Below are 20,849 nucleotides of genomic sequence, written 5' to 3'. Positions count from 1 at the left end.
CTACTCTCCAATTCGGGAGAAGGTACAATTACCTCATGAAGTTTTACTTTCCTCCTACTCACTTCTTTCGAGAGAAACTCCTTCTCAAGAAAGGATCCATTCTTAGCAACCAATATCTTGCCTTTGGATCTGTGATAGAAAGTGTACCCAACAGTTTCCTTTGGGTATCCTATGAAGACACATTTCTCCGATTTGGGTTCGATCTTATCAGATTGAAGCTTTTTCACATAAGCATCGCAGCCCCAAACTTTAAGAAACAACAGCTTAGGTTTATTGCCAAACCACAGTTCATATGATGTCGTCTCAACGGATTTAGATGGTGCCCTATTTAACGTGAACGCAACCGTCTCTAAAGCATAACCCCAACAGATTTTAGGAACACTTTGCGAACCGGTCCTTTTTCCATAGTTTCTTTTTTTTTCTTTCAACTTTCTTTTTCAAAAAATGGTTGCTCTCTGAAAATATTGTTCCAAAAATCACAAAAAGTTTTTTATTTCCAAAAAATCATAAATAAAAAAATTGCATTTTTGAAAACTGCAAGGTAATTTCAAAAAATGTTTGTGTCTTTAAAAAATTGTTCAGAATGTCAAAACGCCAATAATTTTATGAAAAGCCAGAACAAAATTGTGAAAACAAAGATTTTTTAAGAACACAAACAAAAAATTAAATTCCAAAACATTTTTCAGAAATGAGAACAAAAACTGGTATAAAAAAGTGTTCTAAATTTTCTAGAACATTTTTTGAATTTGTGAACAATATTAATTGAAAATGGGAACATTTTCTAAATTCTGAACAAATTCCAATAGGTGTCCAACAGGAGCGATGCCGTCGCTTAGTTGGGCAAGGCCTATTTTTTTTCCTTTTCTATTTTTTGATTTTCTTCTCTATTTAGTTAATTTTTTCTCCTTTTTAAACTTTATTATTATTTTGAAACCTTCTCCAAAAATTGAAATAACAAAATAACATTTTTAAGTAACTATTTTAAATTCTTTTTCCTTTAAATATTTATTAAATGCTTTTGAAAAAACATTTGCTGTTTTCAACTCTATCATCTTGTATTTATTAGTTATGTTAAAACTTAAAATGATAGTTTTAAGTACCTATATAAATTATGACTTTAAATATCTTTTTCCTTGCAAACTGGCATGGATGCCTACTCGGACACGCTACGTAGAACATGGTGTTTTTTTGGACATTCTTGAAGACCCCAACTTTTGCCAGCAGGTGGCATGCCCATGGGAGGCACCATGCCCCCAATATTTTTCCCATGGCCTTGTATGACTAATTTAAGGCAACAAGCCAAATTTCTTGGTTTTTTGACAAGTTTTGCATTTTCTAAAGTTTTCTCGGTCAAAGAGGTCGATAAATGGCTAGACGTGTCGCAACTTGCATATGGTGTCGAAAGTCGTTCAAACCTGCCATGGATGCTTAACATTGGCACGTTCACCTAGTGGCAAAAGTTGGGGTAATGTACACAAAAACACCATGTTCAACGGAGGGTGTTCAGGTTGGCCAAAAGGGTCCATCTGAGAGCACATTATTTTTCGACATCCTTGAAATGGCCCAATTTTTATTCATGGCCTCATATGACCAATCCAAGGCACCATGACAAGTTGTTTTGGTTTTCGATAAGTTTGTAGTTTTCTTGGTCAAAAAAATCGGAAAAAAGGCTGGACGTGTCGCAACTTGCATACGGTGTCAGAAATTGTTCAAACCTAGCATGGATTCTTATAAGGGGCATGACCACTTGGTAGCAAAAGTTGGAATCATTTCAATGATGTACAAAAATCAAGCATATTGAACGAAGTGTGTTCGTGGGGTCAGAAGGCTCCGTCTGAGAGCATGTTGTTTCTGACATCCTTGAAATGACCCCACTATTTTTCAAGGGTCTCGTATGACGAATTCAAGGCATCATGGCAAGTTGTTTGGATTTTCGACAAGTTCTGCATTTTCTGGAGTTTTCTCAGTGAAACAAGGACAATTAATGGAAGAACATGTCGCAACATGCATATGGTATCGGAAGTCATTCAGACCAGGCATGGATGCCTAACATGGGCATGCCCACTTGCTTGCAAAAGTTGGGGTCAGTCCTGATATTTCCAAAGAAATACCATGTTCAATGAAGAGTGTTCGGATAGGCTAGAAGGATCTGTTTGGGAGCACCTCATCTCTCGACATCCCATAAATGACCACATTTTTTGTGGCCTTGTATGACCAGTTCAAGGCATCATGCAAAATTGTTTGAGCTTTTGCCAAGTTTTGTATTTTCTAGATTTTTCTTGCTGAAAAAAGTCAATTAATGACAGAACGTGTCATAACGTATGGTGTCGGAAGTCATTCAAACCAGACACGGATGCCTAAAAATGGGCATGCCCACTTTCTTGCAAAAATTGGTGCATGTCTTGAGATTTCTAAAGAAATATCATGTTCAATGGAGAGTCTTTGGATAGGCCGGAAGGGTATTTTCAGGAGCACCTGATTTCTCAACATCCCTTAAACGGCCCCGTTTTTTATGGCCTTATATGACCAATTAAAGGCACCATGCCAAGTTGTTTGGGTTTTCTCCCAATTTGCATTTTCTGAAGTTTTCTTTGTTAAAAAGTTCGATACACTACTAGGGAAAACCCTAGCCGTAGCGCTTGAAATATGCATAGCAGTAGCGCTGGGTCCAGCGCTACCACTAAGGCGCTACAGCTAACCACAATGAGAATAAGCTGTAAGTAGCAGTAGCGTTTGTTCTAAAAAGCGCTGATGCTACTTGTAAGTAGCAGTAGCGCTTGTTCTAAAGAGCGTTGCTGCTAAATTTTCCTGTATTTTTAAAAATACAGCTTATTCTCATTGTGTGGTTTTATATACAGTACTTTCATCATATGATTTTATGACCATGATTACTTATTATATATAACAGTGGGTGAAATGAACGTGAAGTAGATTCAAGTGGAGGCAACATGTGGTGCATGTAGAAAGTACTACTATAATCCAAACTTGATCTAGTTTGGATTAGTAGTACTTTCGATGTGCACCACATGTTGGCTTCACTTGAATCTAATCCAGGTTCATTTCACCCACTGTTATACATAATAAGTAATCATGCTCATATAACAACTTAGCATCATGCATCATCGATCATAATAATAAATAACTCATCATTGGTATCATAATAACAAGTCATACTCATCATCATCTATCATACAACTTCTACTCGATACCACATCATCATCATAGTCATCTAACCAATCCTACTTAGTTGTTCTTAGAACATGATCATGAGTATTATTAACTAGGACATACTACCTTCTCTTAGGTAAAATAGCATAAAACAAGATAGGCCCTGACTCTCCATTATGGAGAATGGAGATTATCCTGTCTTCAATTCTTGCCTTTCACACAATGTTGCTTCCAAGTACCTCCTTACAACTGTCCATACATTTTTTCCATTCTTTAATTTTCATGTCTCCACTTCTTTTAGAAATCCAATATGGACATGTGAGATTCGTATGATGACCTGGCTATATGTTCAAAACATCAAAGCGACCATTCTGATACATCAGATGAGGCACACAATCATTCGGGATTTTCTCTTGAAAAACATAGTAATAACTTCGTAGTTAGAAATGTAGTTAAGTTTTAAAAGAATTTATGCAAAATATGCACGGATGTCGTAATACTAAAAAATCTTACCATGACATCTCCATGGATGTTACCGTAGTTCAACACGTGCACTAGTCGCACGTATTGACCATAATGTGGAGGAGTTTTATAATAGATATTGTAATTCTCAAGATCAGTACAAAATGCGACCAGATGATTTTTCTCTTGATAAGTTAACCCAGAGCCATCGGTGTAGTAGGTTCTGTCTACCATATTGTTCCACACGTTGTTTGAACAATGAAAATAAGCTGTCAACTATTTTGAAATGAACAATATAAATTAGTTAATAACTCTGTTTGAGAAACTCACATAGCGGTGGAATTGGAAGCGTATCAACAAGGACCCAAATGTCCATATTGTCTTGGTCGATGTTAGGATCACCAAAATCCATGGTGACAAACATACCCTCATAAAAACCATACATCTTGCAAAGTGCTTCCCAATTTTTGCAACCAAAATGGGTTACGCTCTCAGAATTATACAGATTTACTTCAAAATCCACATCATGATGGGTCCTTAGGTGAATTTTCTTTGTTTCGAAATTTCCATGGTCTTCAAAACCCATCCTCTCCAAGACATAGCGTCTTACATGGCATGGGATAAGCTACTAAATTGTAAAAGATGAAAATTACACGTTGAAATAGTTGAAGTCATGCTTAATTACAAAAAAACACTTTTTGTCGTTGCGTACCGTTTCAACATCGATGGTCTCCTAGAGCTTAATGTGCTGATCTTCGTCCAGGTGAGGCCTGTCGCACAGACCTCGGTCGTTGTTGCACCAGCTGCACTCCCCCGGGAGACTTTCGTTGTCTGATGACGACATTTCCTACGTTCATAATTCAAAGATTAAAGTTGTACAATTCAATATATGTACTATAAAAATTAAATTAGATCATTATTATTCATACGGGTTGACTATCGGTCTGCCGAGTCTATATGGTGGAGATTCTCCCTCACTGATTCCTCTCTGACATTTGCGACCGTCGGTGATGGTCATTACTCCTCCTTTCGCTAGTGCATAACAAAGGTTTAGCACAAGGAAAAGAAGGAGAAACGACCCCCATGACAACAGTCGGGCTTCTTCGTCCTCTCTCATATATGGTGGATACACTCCCTCACTGATTTTTCGACCTTCGGTGATGGAGCCTCGACAGACTTAAAGTCAACCCAAAATGTTGTTTAATTATTTTTTGAGAAAATCCAGGCCACTCAATATTTCTTGCATATTCTAGGACAAGTCATGCCAGAATTCACGGAAAAATCCGGCATGACCTTTGCTAAAAAAGGACATATCGAGCGCCTGAAATTTGCCGGAACAGAAATTAATCAACACTCCGGGAAAACATAGGCCACTATAGGAGGTGTAACCTGCAAACATGGCCGGCCACTTGGGAAAGCACATATCCTATTTGAGCAACACAAGATATACATGTTTATATCTACATCATATGAGCATTCAATAAGCATTCAAGATATACACCTAAATTCTATTAACTACACCTAATTAAAAACCTACATTTTAAACATGCTTGGATCATAACTAGGGTCCATACTATGTTATTCTATGATTAAACACCTAAAATACCTAAATTAAATTAACAACATGGGGTGGCCGGTCTCACCTCGATCAAGGTCGGAGGGGGTCGGTGACGGGGACGGCGGCGGGGATGATGCAGGGGCTCCTTGATCTCTGCAAAAACAAAATATAAACAAAAACATTATTATCGTCATCTTAGGACTTAGTGAAACTCCATAAGCTACATTGAATTATTCTATTCAAATTTACTTATAATTTCCTATTCTTTTCATTTTTTCTAAAAATTTCCTATTCTATTCAAAAGACCTACATTTACTTTTTTTCAATTTCATAATTTATTCTATTCAAATTACTTATTCAAAATTTCTAAAAAATTCCTATTCTATTCAAAAAACCTACATTTACTTATTCTATTCTAATTACTTATTCAAATTTTCTAAAAAGAAAATATACTAAAAACCTACATTTACTAAAAACAAAAACCTACATTTACTAAAAACAAAAACAAAAACAAAAACATAAACATAAAGGGGGAGGAGGAGGTGGGAGGAGGCCAGGAGGAGGAGGGAAGGAGGGGAAGGAGGAGAAAGGAGGGAGGAGGAGGAGAGGGAGGAGGAGGAGGAGGGGGCCGCCGGAAAGGGAGGAGGAGGATGGGAGGGGGCCGCCGGCGGATAGGGAGGAGAGAGGATGGCCGATGGAGGAGGGAAAGATGAGGGCGGCGAGGGGGGGAGGAGGAGGAGGGAGGGAGGGAGGGGAGGACGACGAGAGGAGGAGGGAGGCAGCACCTTGGGGGCGACGGCGGTCAACGACGTGCGGCGGGTGGAGATGAGAGTGTGTGAGGGAGAGTGAGGACGCGCGCGGCGTGGATAAGATACCCGTAGTAGTAGCGCTTGTTCGTAAACAGTGCTACTGCTACGATCATTAGCAGTGACATTTTTTTTAACCAGCGCTACTACTAAGGCTATGATCGTTAAGGCATCAAATTAAAAAATGCATTGGTCATCATCGATCTTTTTGTGTAGAATCTGAATTGTCAATAGGAATCCTCGCCGGTTTAAGAACTGACGAAGATTCCTATTGCGGCCACAGATCTTACACATAGAGTTCGATGAAGCCCAAGTGGTTGTGATGGTTTGAGAAGCACCATATTTAAGGTGGTAAAAATTCTGTTCGCGGAACGAGGTGGGACTAAACATTGGTCTAGGAGGGGGACTGAATTTATCAGTAGCGCTGGTCGGGGAAAAAACGCTATTACTAAGATTCATAGTAGTAGTAGCATGTTTTATAGGTTCAGCGCTGCTGCTAGGATCATAGTGGCAGCGCCCATGCTGCCGAAGCGCTACAGCTATGTAGCAGCAGCACTTTCCTTGAACAAGTGCTACTGGTGAACTCCTATCGTTAGCATGCAAAAAAGGCATAAAATTAAAAAATGCATTGGTCATCATCGATCTTTTTGTGTAGAATCTAAATTGTCAGTATGAATCTTCGCCTGTATAGGTAGAGGCGAAGATTCATATTGCCACAAATCCTACACATAGAGTTCAATGAAAACCAACTGGTTGTGATAGTTTGGTTAGCACCATATTTAAGGTGGTAAAAAATCTGTTCACGGAGCGAGGTGGGACTAAACTTTGATCATAGGAGGGGGCTAAATTTAGTAGTAGCGCTGGTCAGAGCAAAGCGCTATTGCTATGTACAATAGCAGTGGCGCTTTTTGCACACCGACGCTACTAGTATGCCTGGCCTGCTGGCAACGGTTTGGCAATTATAGTAGTAGCGTGTTTTGTAGCTACAGCGCTACCGGTAAGCGCATAGTAGCAGCGCTTTCTGCGGCCAAGCGCTACTAATATTTAGTAGCAGTGTTACCTTTTAAAAAGCGCTACTAGTAAGCTCCTGTCTATAAGGTTTTCCCTAGTAGTGATAAATGGCCGGATGTGTCACCACTTGCATACGGTGTCGAAAATCGTCCAGACCAAGAATGTGCCTATCATGGGCATGCCTACCTTCTTGCAAAAGTGAGGTTCATTTCAAAGAAGTCCAAAAATAGACTATGTTCAACAAAGAGTGTTCGGATAGGCCAGAAGGGTCCGTTTGAAAGCTTGTTGTTTTTCGACAAATGTTAAATGACCCCAAATGTTTTCCACCAGCGACTATGACCAATTCAAGGCATAATGCCAAGCTGTGTAGATTTTTGAAAAGTCTTGCATTTTCTAAAGTTTTCTTACTGACAATAGGCCGATAAATGGTCGGAACGGGTCGCAACATGTAAACAGTGGCAGAGGTCATTCAAACCTGGCATGGATGCCTCATTTGTCCGTGCCAGACTGTTACAAGAAGTTGGGATCATTTATCCATAGCCTGAAAAGTATCAGTTTAGATGAGTATATTTGTAATTTTCATCATTATCAATCAACATGAACATTTTCTTTTGTCCTAACAATTTCTTGAAATGTGTCAATAGTTTTGGAATTACAAAGTGTGTATGAAAATTTTACAAACTTGAACACTTTTTTTCCAAAATTGTTAAAATATTATGAATGATGAAAATTTCAAACAAAATTGGCAAACCACGTACTTTTTAAAAAAATATCAACTTTTTAGAAACACATACATTTCTTAAATTTGTGATTTTTTTCCAAAAACTGAAACATTTTATGAAATTCCAGAATTTTTTTAGAATTGTAAACAATATATGAAAACAAGAACATTTATGTTATGCGAAACTATTTTTCAAAATTTTGAACAAGTTTCTCAAATAATAATAAAGTTCAAAAGTAGAAAAATCAATTAACAAAAAGATAAGAAAACGCAAAATTTTGAAAAGACAAAAAAGCTTAGGCCCTAGAAAATAAGAAATGTTTTCAGAAAATGTTAGTATATTTGAAAACATGTTCGTAAATTTGAAAAAATGTTTGTGTCTTCAAATAATGCTCGCAAATTTGAAAAAATGTTTGAATTTTGAAAAAAAATTCAAAATTTTAAAGATTGTTCACATTTTCAAGAAAATGTTCACAAACTTTATAAAATATTCACCTTTTCTAAAACAAATTGTAGTTTCAGAAATATGTTACAATTCTGAAAATATGTTCCAAATATTTGAAAAATATTCAAAAAATCAAAGTATTTTCATAAAAAATGGTAAAATTTTTCAAAACATAATCTTGTTTCCCAAAAGAAATTCATGTTTTTGGAAAACGTTTCATTTTTTAAAAATATTCATGTTTTGAAAAGTATTCTGAAAGATGAAAAAACACATTATTCCTTTCTTTTTCAGCTATAAAAAACGCTTTAGCTACAATACCCCCTATTGGTCACTACAGTGTCTGGCCATTCTAGGTGATAAAGAATTGCGCAGCGTACGTATCACCAAGCTGTGTTGGTTCTGGTGGCTGTTGACAAGTTCTCTATACCTACTAATAAAGCAAGGTGCGTTTCTCCAATATTTTCACCCGTTCACCGTCGAAAATAATTTTTTTCTATCCGAGGTGGTAATAAATTTTTGTGTGTCTCCCCACTGGAAAAGACAAAAAGTTTGTCTAGAACACCGCAACTGGGCCAGGCGCACTCCAGCCCAACAAAACCAACCCAGTAATTACCCTGCCCATGCGTCGCTAGGACCTTATTTGTCGCACGTGGCGACAAATAGTTGAATGTACACACAAGTCGCCCACGACTGGGCGGGCCTGTTTTTGTTTTTTCTGTATTCGGTTTCTGTTTAATTTTTATTTTACCATTCTTTATTTTTATTTTTTTGGGAAATAAAAATATACAAAATGTATTTGTAATTTCAATTTTTGTTCAAATATTCAAAAGAATTAGCATTACCAAATTTTATTCCTGTCTTAAAAAATATTAGCAACTTAAAAAATTGGTCTTGTAATTTCCCAAATATTTTAAAAATGTTGCAATTTAAAATAAATTTATTTCAGAATTGTTCGAGATTTTTTGAAAAATAATATTTTATAAAATGTTCGATATTCAAAAAATATTCATATTTTAGTGAAAAGTTCAGAAATACAAAAAAATGTTTGCCTATAAGAAAACATTTTCAAAAATGTTGTTAATGTTCCCCTTTTCAAAAATAATAATAATGTTCTGTTGTATAAATAGTTCATGTTTTCAAAATATTGTTTATTAATTTCAATTACTACTCCCGTTTCTAATTTTGTTTGTGTTTTTCCAAAACTATGTGGAATTTTAAAAAAATGTTGACATTTTTTTAGAACTGTCCGGGCTTTCAAAAAAATTAACGTTTCCAAGAACATTCGGCGGTTTTCTTTGAATGTTCAAAATAATAAATAAATAAGTAAATAAAATCTGAAGCTATCGTATCTTCTTAAATATTCGTGTTGGCCATTGATTAGAGCGTGCGTTTGTTCTATCCTAGTTGGAAATAAATTTAAAAAAATATGGGCATGTGCCAATAAAAGAGTATATGTTGTTTGGTTCTAATTAGAAAAAAAATGGTTGATACATGAGCGCTAAAATAATCAAAGAGAATAAATCATCATAATGAAGGGACATTCATGCCTGATTATGCTTATGAAACAGGATTTATGCGCTGCAATTAGTAATCCATCCGGTTACGCAGTTGTAAGAGAGTGGTCGAAGCAACCGTGTCCCAAAGGTCGTCACACACCCACCAAATGAGGAGGCATGCACAACCCAGAGATGGAGGCGGACGCGGAAAAAAAAAGCATGAGTTGGGTGCTCGCCACCGCGCCTACCAACCCCACCACTATCAAGATTTCATGGGCCAAACACGTGCAGTGAGAAGACAACTCCTTACTCTGTCGCCTACCATTGTGGAGACCGTTTTTTGTGGCCACATTGATTATCGTTCCCGTTATTTGTCGTAAATAAAATATCTCACCCGTTGCATTGCACGGGCATTTGTGCTAGTCCTACACAACAGCTGGAGGTCTTGTGTTCGATGCTAACAGGCGCACTATTACGGAAGCGGAAGGGCTACAAATAATGTGAATCATATGCCATCTACATAAATCTATGAGCCGCTACACTTAATCTACAAGAAATGGTTGGGAAAATTTAAATTAAAGTTGCGCAGTGGAAGGAGTGCCGTGGCCGGACAACAAAAAGAAGCCATGGGGATGCGGTGAACCGTCAATAGTCTGGGACGGCTGAGCAGAGGTGATGAGGGCGAAATCGCGGTGGATCAAGCGGCAGAGGTGGCACCGGCATATGGACAGCAGCGGAATGGAGCATGCGTCCCAAAATGATGTTCGTGGCGCTGATATTAAGGTGAATGGAGTGTGCCCTATATCACCACGACCAATCTTCAAATACGGAGACTTGCGAGATTGGTTTGAACAGCAAACCACAAACCATGGCAATCAAGCTCGAGACAACCACTCTGTTGGAATGTCATTAATGACTGTTAGCATGATAGTGGGTCGACATGGCGACTTTGATGGAGTCGCTACCTGGTAAGGGGCATCTTTAACGTAGAACTTAAAACAACCTGCAAGCATCATTGAAGCAGCGCGACGGTCGAGGCTAGCATCGGCACCGCGTCTATTCAATGCCGTAGAGACTTGACGGGACAGGACGGGGCGGCTCTCTATACACTCAAACCAGTTGCCTGTTCGTCCGCCTGTCGGCATTAAACAAGTGCGGCAGGTGAGAAACCTATTCTGACACCCACATTCACACGGCATTCACTTGGTCTGACCGGGCCCGCTATTATGCGCGGCCAAGCCCGGCACGATCCACAATGCATCACTTGTGGCCATGATCCTCCTCTGAGCACCACGCACGCCATGACCGCGTGTTTCAAAGTATTATGGGAGACCTTCTCCAGAGCATGCCAGTATTGCGGCCAGCTAGCAGGCTCGATGTGCAAGCCTGACAAAGGCTGACTTGCCGATGAGCTCGTTGGGAGTCAACAACGACGACGAGATGTATGATATGGATGAGGCATCCGACGACAAGTTGGCGCCACCACCCATGCTAGTCCATGCCGGCTTCACCTTGGAGAAGGCGCAGATGCACTTGAACTCCGTAATGACGGAAGAGCACTCGGCACCGTCAGTGTCGGTGTTCCAACATGCGCAAGGGGACCAACGCCACAACTTCCGAATCCTCGGTGAGCACTGGCTCATGGAGAGACTAATTGCTGGCAAGCACGCGAATGACAATGGTGTCACAACCATGTTGTCGGAGGATTCATGCTTCCTGGATAAGTAGCGGGCGCTGTATGAATCCATCTGCAGCACCTGCGAGCGATGGCAACTACACGTCATGGTGGAGGAGCATGATGCATTGTTCACGCAGATTGTTGCGGAGGCGGACGAAAAGGAGGCGCAGGTGAATGCATGATGTGGCTAGCTCCGCGTCAGTCACATCATCAGTGTGTTTCACGCGCGGCTGCAACAACAACGAGGTTGCCCCGTCCACGACCGGTGATGTCTACATGACGTACTCCGGCAATGAAGAGTAGGAGGTGGGACACAAATGCGGTGCCGTCTCTTGTCCCACGTCATATTCTTCCCTTCCTAGAGCTTCATTTTTCAGGGCTCACGGCCAGTAAGCTCACCGGACACGGGGAAGACATGACGTGGAACACAAATGCCTCCATGGTTGACGAATATTATAGACTAGGTTAAAAAAGTGTTTTCGGACGTTGGTCCTTCGGGGTACGTACACGAAGACTTTCCAATTGTCATCGACAAGGTCAAAACGGCTCTAGTTGGAGAATGGCTACAGCGGCGCATCAGCGGCTCGTTCCGGCTGCAGCAGTGGCCATTCAGTGGTCTCAGAATCTTGGTGTAACTTTAATTATGTTTGAGATGCTTTGTACTTCTATTGAACTTTTAAAACAAATTTGATCCTTTTCGTAAAAGAAAGTGTCGTTGGCTTTTGTTTAGTTGAAACTCCCATACACGTGTCCGAACATAAAAGTTATAGTGTCCAATCTACTTTGCCTTTATCTAGTGAGTCAACACTTTGCCTTATCTAGTGAGTCACCGCAGGCTTAGATATTTTTGGGGGTTATATCGGTATGCACGACCAGAGATTTGGGATTTTCTTCGCCAGTTCGTCTCTGAGTCTGGGCTCGAGTTCGAGGACACCGCCCAGTCGCCCACTTAGGTCTCTGCCTCGACTGCGCCGACCGCCGGGACTCCGCTTGAGAGGCAAGTCTTTACTCAGTCTGTCCAGCCGACGGTGCGATTAGGTTTGTCCCGTGCTATTTTTCTCCAATGCGAGCAAGATTTCTCATACATGCTCTACTCATATTCTGCATCTCAAGCTCAAGTAATCAGTCGGAAGTTTGGACCATGATTTATTTTTCTAGATGTGGATTATTGCTGTGGATTTTCCCGTATTCATCAAAATCACAAGAACAGAGTAATCTGTTCATTTTTCGATACTCGATGCGGTTTCTTTAATCCACATGGTTCTTCAAGCTTTCTTGTTTTTAAGCTGTCTATGAAGAAGATACCAGATGGACATTATGTGCTTCTCTGTTTAGCTAAAGCAGTAGATCTCGGATTACTGTTCACATCAAATCCATTTTTGTCAAGCCGGACCTTACACTCCTCACTGGTGCACATGGAAAGTCCTCTGAAGAAACAATGAAAAGCCAAGGAAAGGGTGTATAAAAGGTGTTAAACTGCAAACATATTAGGCGCGCGAATCCCCAATAGATTGTGGGTAAACACTGCTAATACTCCTACATACATCCAGCATATGTTCCTTTGCGAACCACTAATTCGATCACGAATTCACGATTCATTACACAGAAATTCTCTAATTCAACAGCAACTCCACTTCTATTTTCTTATCAGAGCATTCTGTCCAAGTACAAAACATTCAGTCCTAGCACCCATGGGCCATAGCCACACTTGAAATTCAGTTCCAGCACAGAGCGCGCAACACAAGCGCAGCACGAACCAAAATATTCTTCACTGCCACATGCTGCATGCTTTCCCTACACATGGACAGAAGGGGAAAGCTAGCTCGGGATCCAAATTGAGAATGAAATGGAGATTGGGAGGAAACTGGGACACCTCTGCATGTGCTCACCAATGGAGCTCTCTGCTGTAAGAGAGGAACAGAGACGAACAGTCTGATTGACCAGAGCTGGATGAACTATGTACACGATTGCAAATGTTTCTGGTTGAGGCAATAAAATCTCTTCATATAGGAAAATTAGGCACAAAAATTCGAAAATGATTGTAGTAACTGAAAGTGGATTGTAATCAAACTTAAATGCTGATGCAAAAACGTAGGGCTTATTTTTTCTTCCGATGGATATGTAGATGGGAAAGATGATGCTCTATTTTGGTGTCCAGTTCTAGCACCTGGGTACTATAATTGGTAACTAGCTTTTGCTGCTCTGTCAGTCTCAGAACCACTCGCTTGAATTAGATGTGCTAGCATTAGGCGGCACTTAGTCTTTTCTTATGCTTGTAAGACCTATTTTACTGCTTTTGCACTGGATGATTTATACTCCCTCCATTCCAAAATAGTGTTGTTATTTATTTTGAAACGGAGCGAGTATATTTGTTTGTTCCATTATCTGATGATAGTTGAACCAGCAAAAGGTTGGTCGTATGGGGGAAAAAATCAAGAAGGCAAACAAAAGGAGGGCACAAGGTCAATGTCAAACTAAAGTCAGTTGTACAATCATATGGGGCATATGACCAAATCCACCAAAAAGATTTAGGACATCATAGCCATATTGACTTATTGAGTAATTTTAGGGTGTCTTTAGTTACGCAAAGTCACAAACAACTTTGAATAATGCCAGCTGACTTTTCTTTTTCTTTTTTCAAAAGGTGAAGACCCCAACATCTGCATCAAGCAATGCACACTGCCAATTTATTAAACATGAAACAAGTCCAAGTCACCGAGTACAAAAAGAAGTAAAATAAAACAAGACCACATCCGGTCTATAACGGGATTACATAGCTCATCCACGCAATCTATTATTGGCTTGCCTGCCAAACTGGTTGAACAAGCCCTATGGAACCGACTTCCGACGGTTGACCCAAAGTCGTACGCGGCTGCGTGTCCACACGTTGCAGTGATGACCACGTATGGATAGACAACGTAGGAAAATTTGGAATAGATGATCTTTTAGAAACACACTCATTCTGGCAATTCCGAATTGCCCAAAGAATGGCACAAACCCCCACATGGATTTAGCCATTTAGTTTTCGATGAGTACTACCCAACCAGTTCCCAAAAAAATTTGGTATACTTATTGGTGGGGATAAATTGGAAGTAACGTGACTTGTGCGGCAAATTATGGATAGTTAACGGGCACGATGGGCATAAATGATGACTGGTTCCTCTTGATCACAGAATCAACAATTTTTGCTACCCTGTCAATTAAGTTTTGCAAGATTATCTTTGGTAAGAACTACCGCTCCGCAAGAACCATGTCAAAACTTTAATTTTGGAAGGGATTTTTGTTTTTAGATATGCCTCCTATGAAAAATAAGCCTAGAATTCATGAGATCCACAAACATAGACTTCACACTGAAGACACCATTGATATTCAACCTTCATTTGAAGGAATGTGGCATCTGAGTTAGATTGATCGGCATCAACCTACTAATCAAATGGATCCACTTAGTCCATTTAACACCAAGGAAAGCCCAACAGATTTGAATATTCAATGAGCTAGCCCCAAGAATCGAGGTCATCGATGCCTCCTTTCTGATGCAATATAATAAAGGTTCGGGTATTATAGAGCTAATGGAGTGTCACCCAAACAGGTATCTTCTCAAAAACTCATCGATTGGTACCATTACCAACCATAAAGTAACCTCTATTAAAAAAAGGAAGACATGACCTTCATCAAGCACTTCCAAAACGGCGAGTCAGTAAGATTTGCATCTACTTGGGATATCGTTTTAGAATATAGGTATGTGTTATGCAACAATTCTTTGCCAAACAACTTTCTCAATAAGCAATTTATAAGCTCATTTGCTGAGTCAGCACTTAGTTTCTGATTTCGAGGTTTTCAATGCCCAACCCACCTTCAAAATGGTAGTCTAAAGGACTGTGTGCTTTTAGGGAACCTTCTATAGTTACCTCAATACTATGTAAATCCCTCCTGTATTCCGTGATTAGGAAAACAAAAGGGATCCATGTGTGCTCTATGGAGAAAAGAAAATTTATATTGGAATTTGGAAAACACCAACACACAGGTAAGAGCGTAAGAGTTACCCCGTTCACAAATGACTAGCCTCGGCCTGTCTCTTTGCCTTTCAGTTCGAAGCTCCCTTCATAAGAGAACCTTTGGAAGGACATTCTGCGTTCCTGCTATATTTGATCCTACTCCCACCGTGCGATGGAAGAACTCGAGTTCTTCATGATCCTACTCCCAAATTTCTTGAAGAAACTGGTATGGCAGTCAGTTTCTTTCTCATCTACTTTCTATTTCTACGCTTAAGCTTTTGCCATTGGTCATTTTGGTTGGTTCAACAATGCTTTTCAACCGCTGTTTAATCCTCATCCCAGAGGCTGCCAGGCAAGTTCACCAAGGTACTCGCCGGCCGTGAGCGTCGGGAAGTGAAGCTGCGGGAGGACGGGCGCCAACGTCGCTTGTGGGACGTGGAAGTAGTTACCGACGCCGATGGCCACATGTACCTGGGGCACGGATGGGAGCACTTCGCCCACGCTCATGACATGCGGCTCGGTCACTTCCTCGTCTTAAGCTACGATGGCCACGCTGTGCTCACCGTGAAGGTGTTCGACGGGAGCATGTGCCGCAGGCACTACCAGCACGACAACGATGCCAGTATGTGGCTCTGCTTGCTCTTCTTTGCCTTCCTCTCAGTACGGTAGCTGTAGCTTCTAAGAACAAGTTAAAGAAATTTTTGCATTTCACCAGGCGGTGGGAGCAGCAGCGACCGTGGCAACACCTTGGTAAGCTTCTTCTGCCATGTTCCACTCTTTGCTTGAAATTTAGTCATGCGTCTTCTCTTCTTCAATCTGTAGTGTTGATTTTAGCCATATTCATGAATGTTCTTTTTCCGCTATGGACAGAGTTTTCCCCCTTGGACCATGTACTCCACTTCAGTTTGACATGGATCTTCTTGCCTCATTTTCTTTGCATTCATGATTATATGCCATTTTCAGTTACTTAAATGACTTTCGAATCCTTTGCTATGGCAAATTCGCATGTTTTCTCATCATGTACATGTTTCGACCTCTGGCATAGCAGGGATCAGAGGGGGAAGGGGAAGCGCCACCACACACAGGGGCAGAGGAAGACGACAGGTCGCAGGTAACCCAGTTCTGTATAGTATTCACCTCTTGCTAGTTGTGCACTGTCCAATTCATGCTTCTGCCCAGATCAAGGATGAAGTGTTTAAGTGTATATATGCTGTCAAATCAAGGTCTGATGCACAGTTTAGATATTAGATGCCTGAATTATATAGTTTTTTCTTTACAAACACCTATTAAATGTAAGAATCATATAGCAGTGCATATGTAGATGCCTGAAGCATCAACTTTGCGTATATCCAGGGGGCACATAATTGCCAGTTGCTTAACTGTCACTTGCAGACATCCGACATACATGCTTTGAGTACATTGCATTATTTTCAATTACTCTCTCAGTTCCAAATTAATTGAAGTTCTATGTTTGTTGTACGTCAAAGTTTCTTAAGATTTACCAAGTCTATTGGAGAATGGGTTAAGATCGACTTACAAACTAAAGTGGGCATATGATCAAATCCCACCAAAAGGTCTTAGGGCATCATTTTGACCGGAAACGGCATGAGCTTTGCTTCTGCATTTGGAAGAGGGCATCATACTGATCTTGAATAATTTCAGGGTATCAAATTAGTTATGCAAACACCTTTGAATAATGCCACCTGATATAATATATGATTGGTTTTACAGGGCATATCCCAGATGAGTAATCCATGCGATTCAGATGGAAGCCAGAAGGAAAGATCTTTTTCTTCCGATCCAGGTTAAGTTGTGTACTCTGATTATTCAGTTACCCTTCAGGACATGTTTTTCTCATTGTATAAACATTTGTACAGCAGAAGATCCTGTGGACTCAGCTAATCTACAGATGCTTTCAAATAACTATGTCTTATCAGTGCAATGCTATCTTACAAAAGCACAGAAGGTGAAAATAGATGCGCTCATAGAGAAAACTCAACCTAAAATCACAGTGCTAGTTGTACAGATGAAGAAGTCAAACGTAAAACGGCATGCTAATCTGGTATGTAAATTTTACCATCTGCAGTTTGTATGAAAATTGCTCACTGTCTTTCTCTACACACATTATCTTGTTATTTAAGTCGGTCAGCGTTTTGGCTCTAAGTCTAAACTCTGAATGATATGTTTGCAACGAAATGCATATCAGATATAACAAGCAGAGAAGATTCATAGTGACAGTCTTAATTAGCTTCTTAACTCTTTACTAATTAAGCTATCACATATAACATGCTTAACAGTATCACAATCACATTCTGTTCCTTTTTTCAATTAGGTAATACAGAAGGATTATGCACTCAAGCACTTTCCACGTGAAGATATAGTTGTCATACTCCAGCTACCTGGGAAGAACAAGGATTGGAAAAGCACATTCCGCATCAGGCCATCCGGCGTGCCTGATGCAGGTCGGTGCAACCTCTATTTGGGGAACTTTGCCTGTGACAATCATGTTAGAGAGGGTGATATCTGCCTCTTCCAACCAATGACAAATGTTAAGGAGAGAAGATTCATAGTGAAAGTGCATATTCTTCACAAAGCGAGCGTTGATGGCACTACTCAGTCGCCCGCAGGCGAAGGACCAGATTCAGATGGATGCCTGAAGGAAGGCTCATCCCATAATTATAAATCAGCAAGTACTCCTGCAGTGTCTTATACTTCTAAAGAATTTTCAGGTTAAGTTTCTTCTTAAGTTAAATCAGTTACCCACTTACCCTTTGCTCTTACTCTTGATTTTCTTTACTGCAGAAGAAAATCCACCTGCAGATGAGGCTATGGAGTTGGATGATCTTCAGACCCTCTCGAAGGATTATGTCTTATCAGGGAAATGTGATCTTACAGTAGCACAGGGGGCAAAAATAAATGCACTTATAGATAAAATTCGGCCTGAAATCCCCGTTCTTGTCATACAGATGAAGAAAAGCAGCGCAAACCGGGCTACTCTGGTATGTTGGTTGTACATTCTGTGTTCTGTTTCTCCCACATTGTCATTTTTCTCCTTTGCCTCTATTTTGCTAATATTCTGTAGCTACGTACATTTTCTTGTTATCATACTGTTTAGGGAAGTCAGTATTTTGGTTTTAGGATGTGTCTAGGGCACATCTAGATGTGCTCTAATTATTGCACATCTAAGTGAGTGAATCAAGCATAAAGAGGAAAAGAAAAAAGAAAAGAAAATATCCACACGAATCTCAACATAAGATCAATGACATAGGACTTAGATGTGCAATACTTATTGCACATCTAGATGTGCTTTAGCAAAACTGTTGGTGGTTTTAACTCAAAACGTCTGAAGGATATGTTTTTGCAACAACATGCATGTGCATTGCTAAATCAACATTATATGTGTATTGGATTGGAACAATTTAGGGCAGTGTTAACTTCTTAACTCCTTAGTGCTTCACCTATCAGATATAAGTATAACCAACTTAACAGTATCGCAATCACATTTTGTTCCTTTTTTTTATTAGATCATACAGAAGGATTATGCACTCAAATACTTTCCATGTGAAGATACAACTATCATACTCCAGCTGCCGAGGAAGAACAAGAATTGGAAGTGCAAATTTCATATCAGGGCACCCAGCATGTGTAATGCAGGCCGGCGCACCCTTTATTTAGGAAAATTTGTGCATGACACTCATGTTAGGGAGGGTGATATCTGTCTTTTTCAACCAATGACAAATGTTATGCACAGAAGATTCATAGTGACAGTCCATCTACTTCACAAAGAGAGCATTGCTCATTCCCCTGGTGGAAGAACTGACATTGGGTCAAATCACGGAAGTACAAGTGCCAAGATGGGCGGCGTTAAGGAGGAACCACCTGCCGATGGTACTAAAATGTTACCACTGCTCGGATGCATGTGCACTTGAGTTCCCATTATATGAAAACTATCCCATGAAAAGCACTGTGCGTAATCTATGTGAAATCTTGTCCAGATGAAGAATATGAAGTCTCTGAGAATTCCGAGGAAGCTTCCGAGAATCTCTTCATGTTCGCTGACAGAGTTTGTATAACACCAGCACAAGAGCTGAAATTGTTGGAGAAAGTTGAGGAGATTAAGTTCAAACCGCCCTTTTATGTTGCTATCATGAGCAGGAGCACCGTCTGTCAGCATGGTCCCATGCTGGTAAGTTCAAGGAAAACATTTTCTTTTGCTTTCTATCAGTTCCTAGATTGCATCAGTGTCCTTTGATAAGATAAATTGGAACAAATTTCCGAAGTATCTTTGCATCTGTGTTATTCTAACATTTTCCCTGCGTTATGTGTATAAACAGTGTTTTGGCTGGCAGTACGCAGCCAGATATCTTGTTCAGAAGTTCGCTGCTGCCTGTCATCGTGGAGAGGATGGTCCAATCAGTTTGGTGCTTCAGCGGGAGGGGAAGAGCAGATCATGGCCTACCAAGCTGCAATATAGGCGTCGCACGCTAGATACGACCAATCGGATGACCGTTCTCAAAGGATGGCCGTCTTTTGCGCGCGACAACCACCTGCGGGAGAGGGACCTCTGCCTCTTCAAGCTGATGGATAACGAGGAGCAGCTGACGATGATGGTCTACATCGTCCGCCGCTAGAGTGAAGCATGTCTTGCATGCTGCTGCTACGGTGATCTTGAACTATGGGAGTGGAAAACTTGTGGGTTATATCGAAACGAGGGGCTCGTACGTACAACAAGAAACTTATCTGCTTATCTATATCCTTAGACGTTGCCTTAATGTTTTCTTCTGCCAGGACTTTTTGTTAATCAGGGAGTAATTTGGATTGTTCAAGTTTGAACAACTTATTATGTGGTGCTCAGGTTGCTTTGACTGAAAAAAAAATTATGCGATTTGCTGTGAGAAATGTTAGCCTTGCATGCTGCTGCTATGCTATGATGATCTTGATCTCTCGGAGCGAAAGATATGTGGTTTATCTCCAAACGAGGCAGTCATTGAGCAAGAATCTTGGTGGTTTCTTAGTTCCGTGAGAACTAATTGAGAGTGATTTGGATGGATCAGTTTGAACAACCTGTGATGTATTGCTGACTGTCTGCTGATGTTTGAAGGTACTGTTTTTGCATGTGGATTCTCTCCAGCAGCGAGAGGATTTCTTTTGAGAAGACGAGATACTGCTGCTGCGTGTATATAGGAGTGCACCGAAAGAATTTCAGGCACATTAGAGTACATTACTATATGTACGGTTCAGAAAAAAAAGGTACTCCCTCCGCCCCATAATATAAGAGCATTTTTGACACTATATTAGTGTAAAAAACGCTCTTATATTATGGGACGGAGATAATATTTCTTAAACGTATGAACCGTATTTGGTCTCAACTCTCAACCAATGGAGCTATGATGGTGCAGGCATAAAAAACACGTATTGTTGTCCAAATACGGTTCCCTCAATCAGGGCACATCCAGCAGGGCCTCAAAACTGGCTTGGGGACAAAAACCAAAATGAGAGCCAGCAGAGC

The 20,849-nt window shown here is 40.3% G+C and overlaps 1 protein-coding gene across 3 annotated transcripts; it reads left to right on the top strand.

The window, feature by feature from the left end:
- The first annotated feature begins 12,200 nt into the window (after positions 1–12,200).
- On the top strand, positions 12,201–20,239 carry LOC125546023 (B3 domain-containing protein Os03g0619600). 3 transcript variants are annotated; one of them, XM_087514062.1, is made up of 12 exons: positions 12,201–12,342; positions 15,434–15,566; positions 15,683–15,962; positions 16,056–16,090; positions 16,389–16,451; positions 17,072–17,144; positions 17,221–17,402; positions 17,673–18,069; positions 18,143–18,339; positions 18,865–19,228; positions 19,336–19,526; positions 19,675–20,239. In XM_087514062.1, exons 2-12 carry the CDS (start codon positions 15,513–15,515, stop codon positions 19,969–19,971), a joined length of 2,133 nt encoding a protein of 710 aa, XP_087370188.1. In that variant the 5' UTR covers positions 12,201–12,342; positions 15,434–15,512; the 3' UTR covers positions 19,972–20,239. The 3 variants fall into 3 exon arrangements, with proteins under 3 accessions (XP_087370188.1, XP_048566057.1, XP_048566056.1); XM_048710100.2 differs by having other exon boundaries at positions 17,218–17,402; XM_048710099.2 differs by having other exon boundaries at positions 12,226–12,383; positions 17,218–17,402.
- Positions 20,240–20,849: the final 610 nt, after the last annotated feature.

The sequence above is a fragment of the Triticum urartu genome, chromosome 3A (genome assembly GCF_056163025.1).
Source record: "Triticum urartu cultivar PI428250 chromosome 3A, HENAU_Tu73, whole genome shotgun sequence".
Lineage (NCBI taxonomy): Eukaryota > Viridiplantae > Streptophyta > Magnoliopsida > Poales > Poaceae > Triticum > Triticum urartu.
The sequence above is the reverse complement of the archived record's forward strand: the minus strand, read 5'-3'. Positions and strand labels throughout refer to the sequence as shown.

Bases quoted from the DNA above. Each gene is read 5' to 3' on its own strand.
- LOC125546023 (XM_048710100.2), top strand. From the start codon at position 15,513: ATGGAAGAACTCGAGTTCTTCATGATCCTACTCCCAAATTTCTTGAAG. The intron at 17,403-17,672 runs GTATGTAAATTT...TTTTTCAATTAG, and splicing joins TAAAACGGCATGCTAATCTG to GTAATACAGAAGGATTATGC. The intron at 19,229-19,335 runs GTACTAAAATGT...AATCTTGTCCAG, and splicing joins GGAGGAACCACCTGCCGATG to ATGAAGAATATGAAGTCTCT.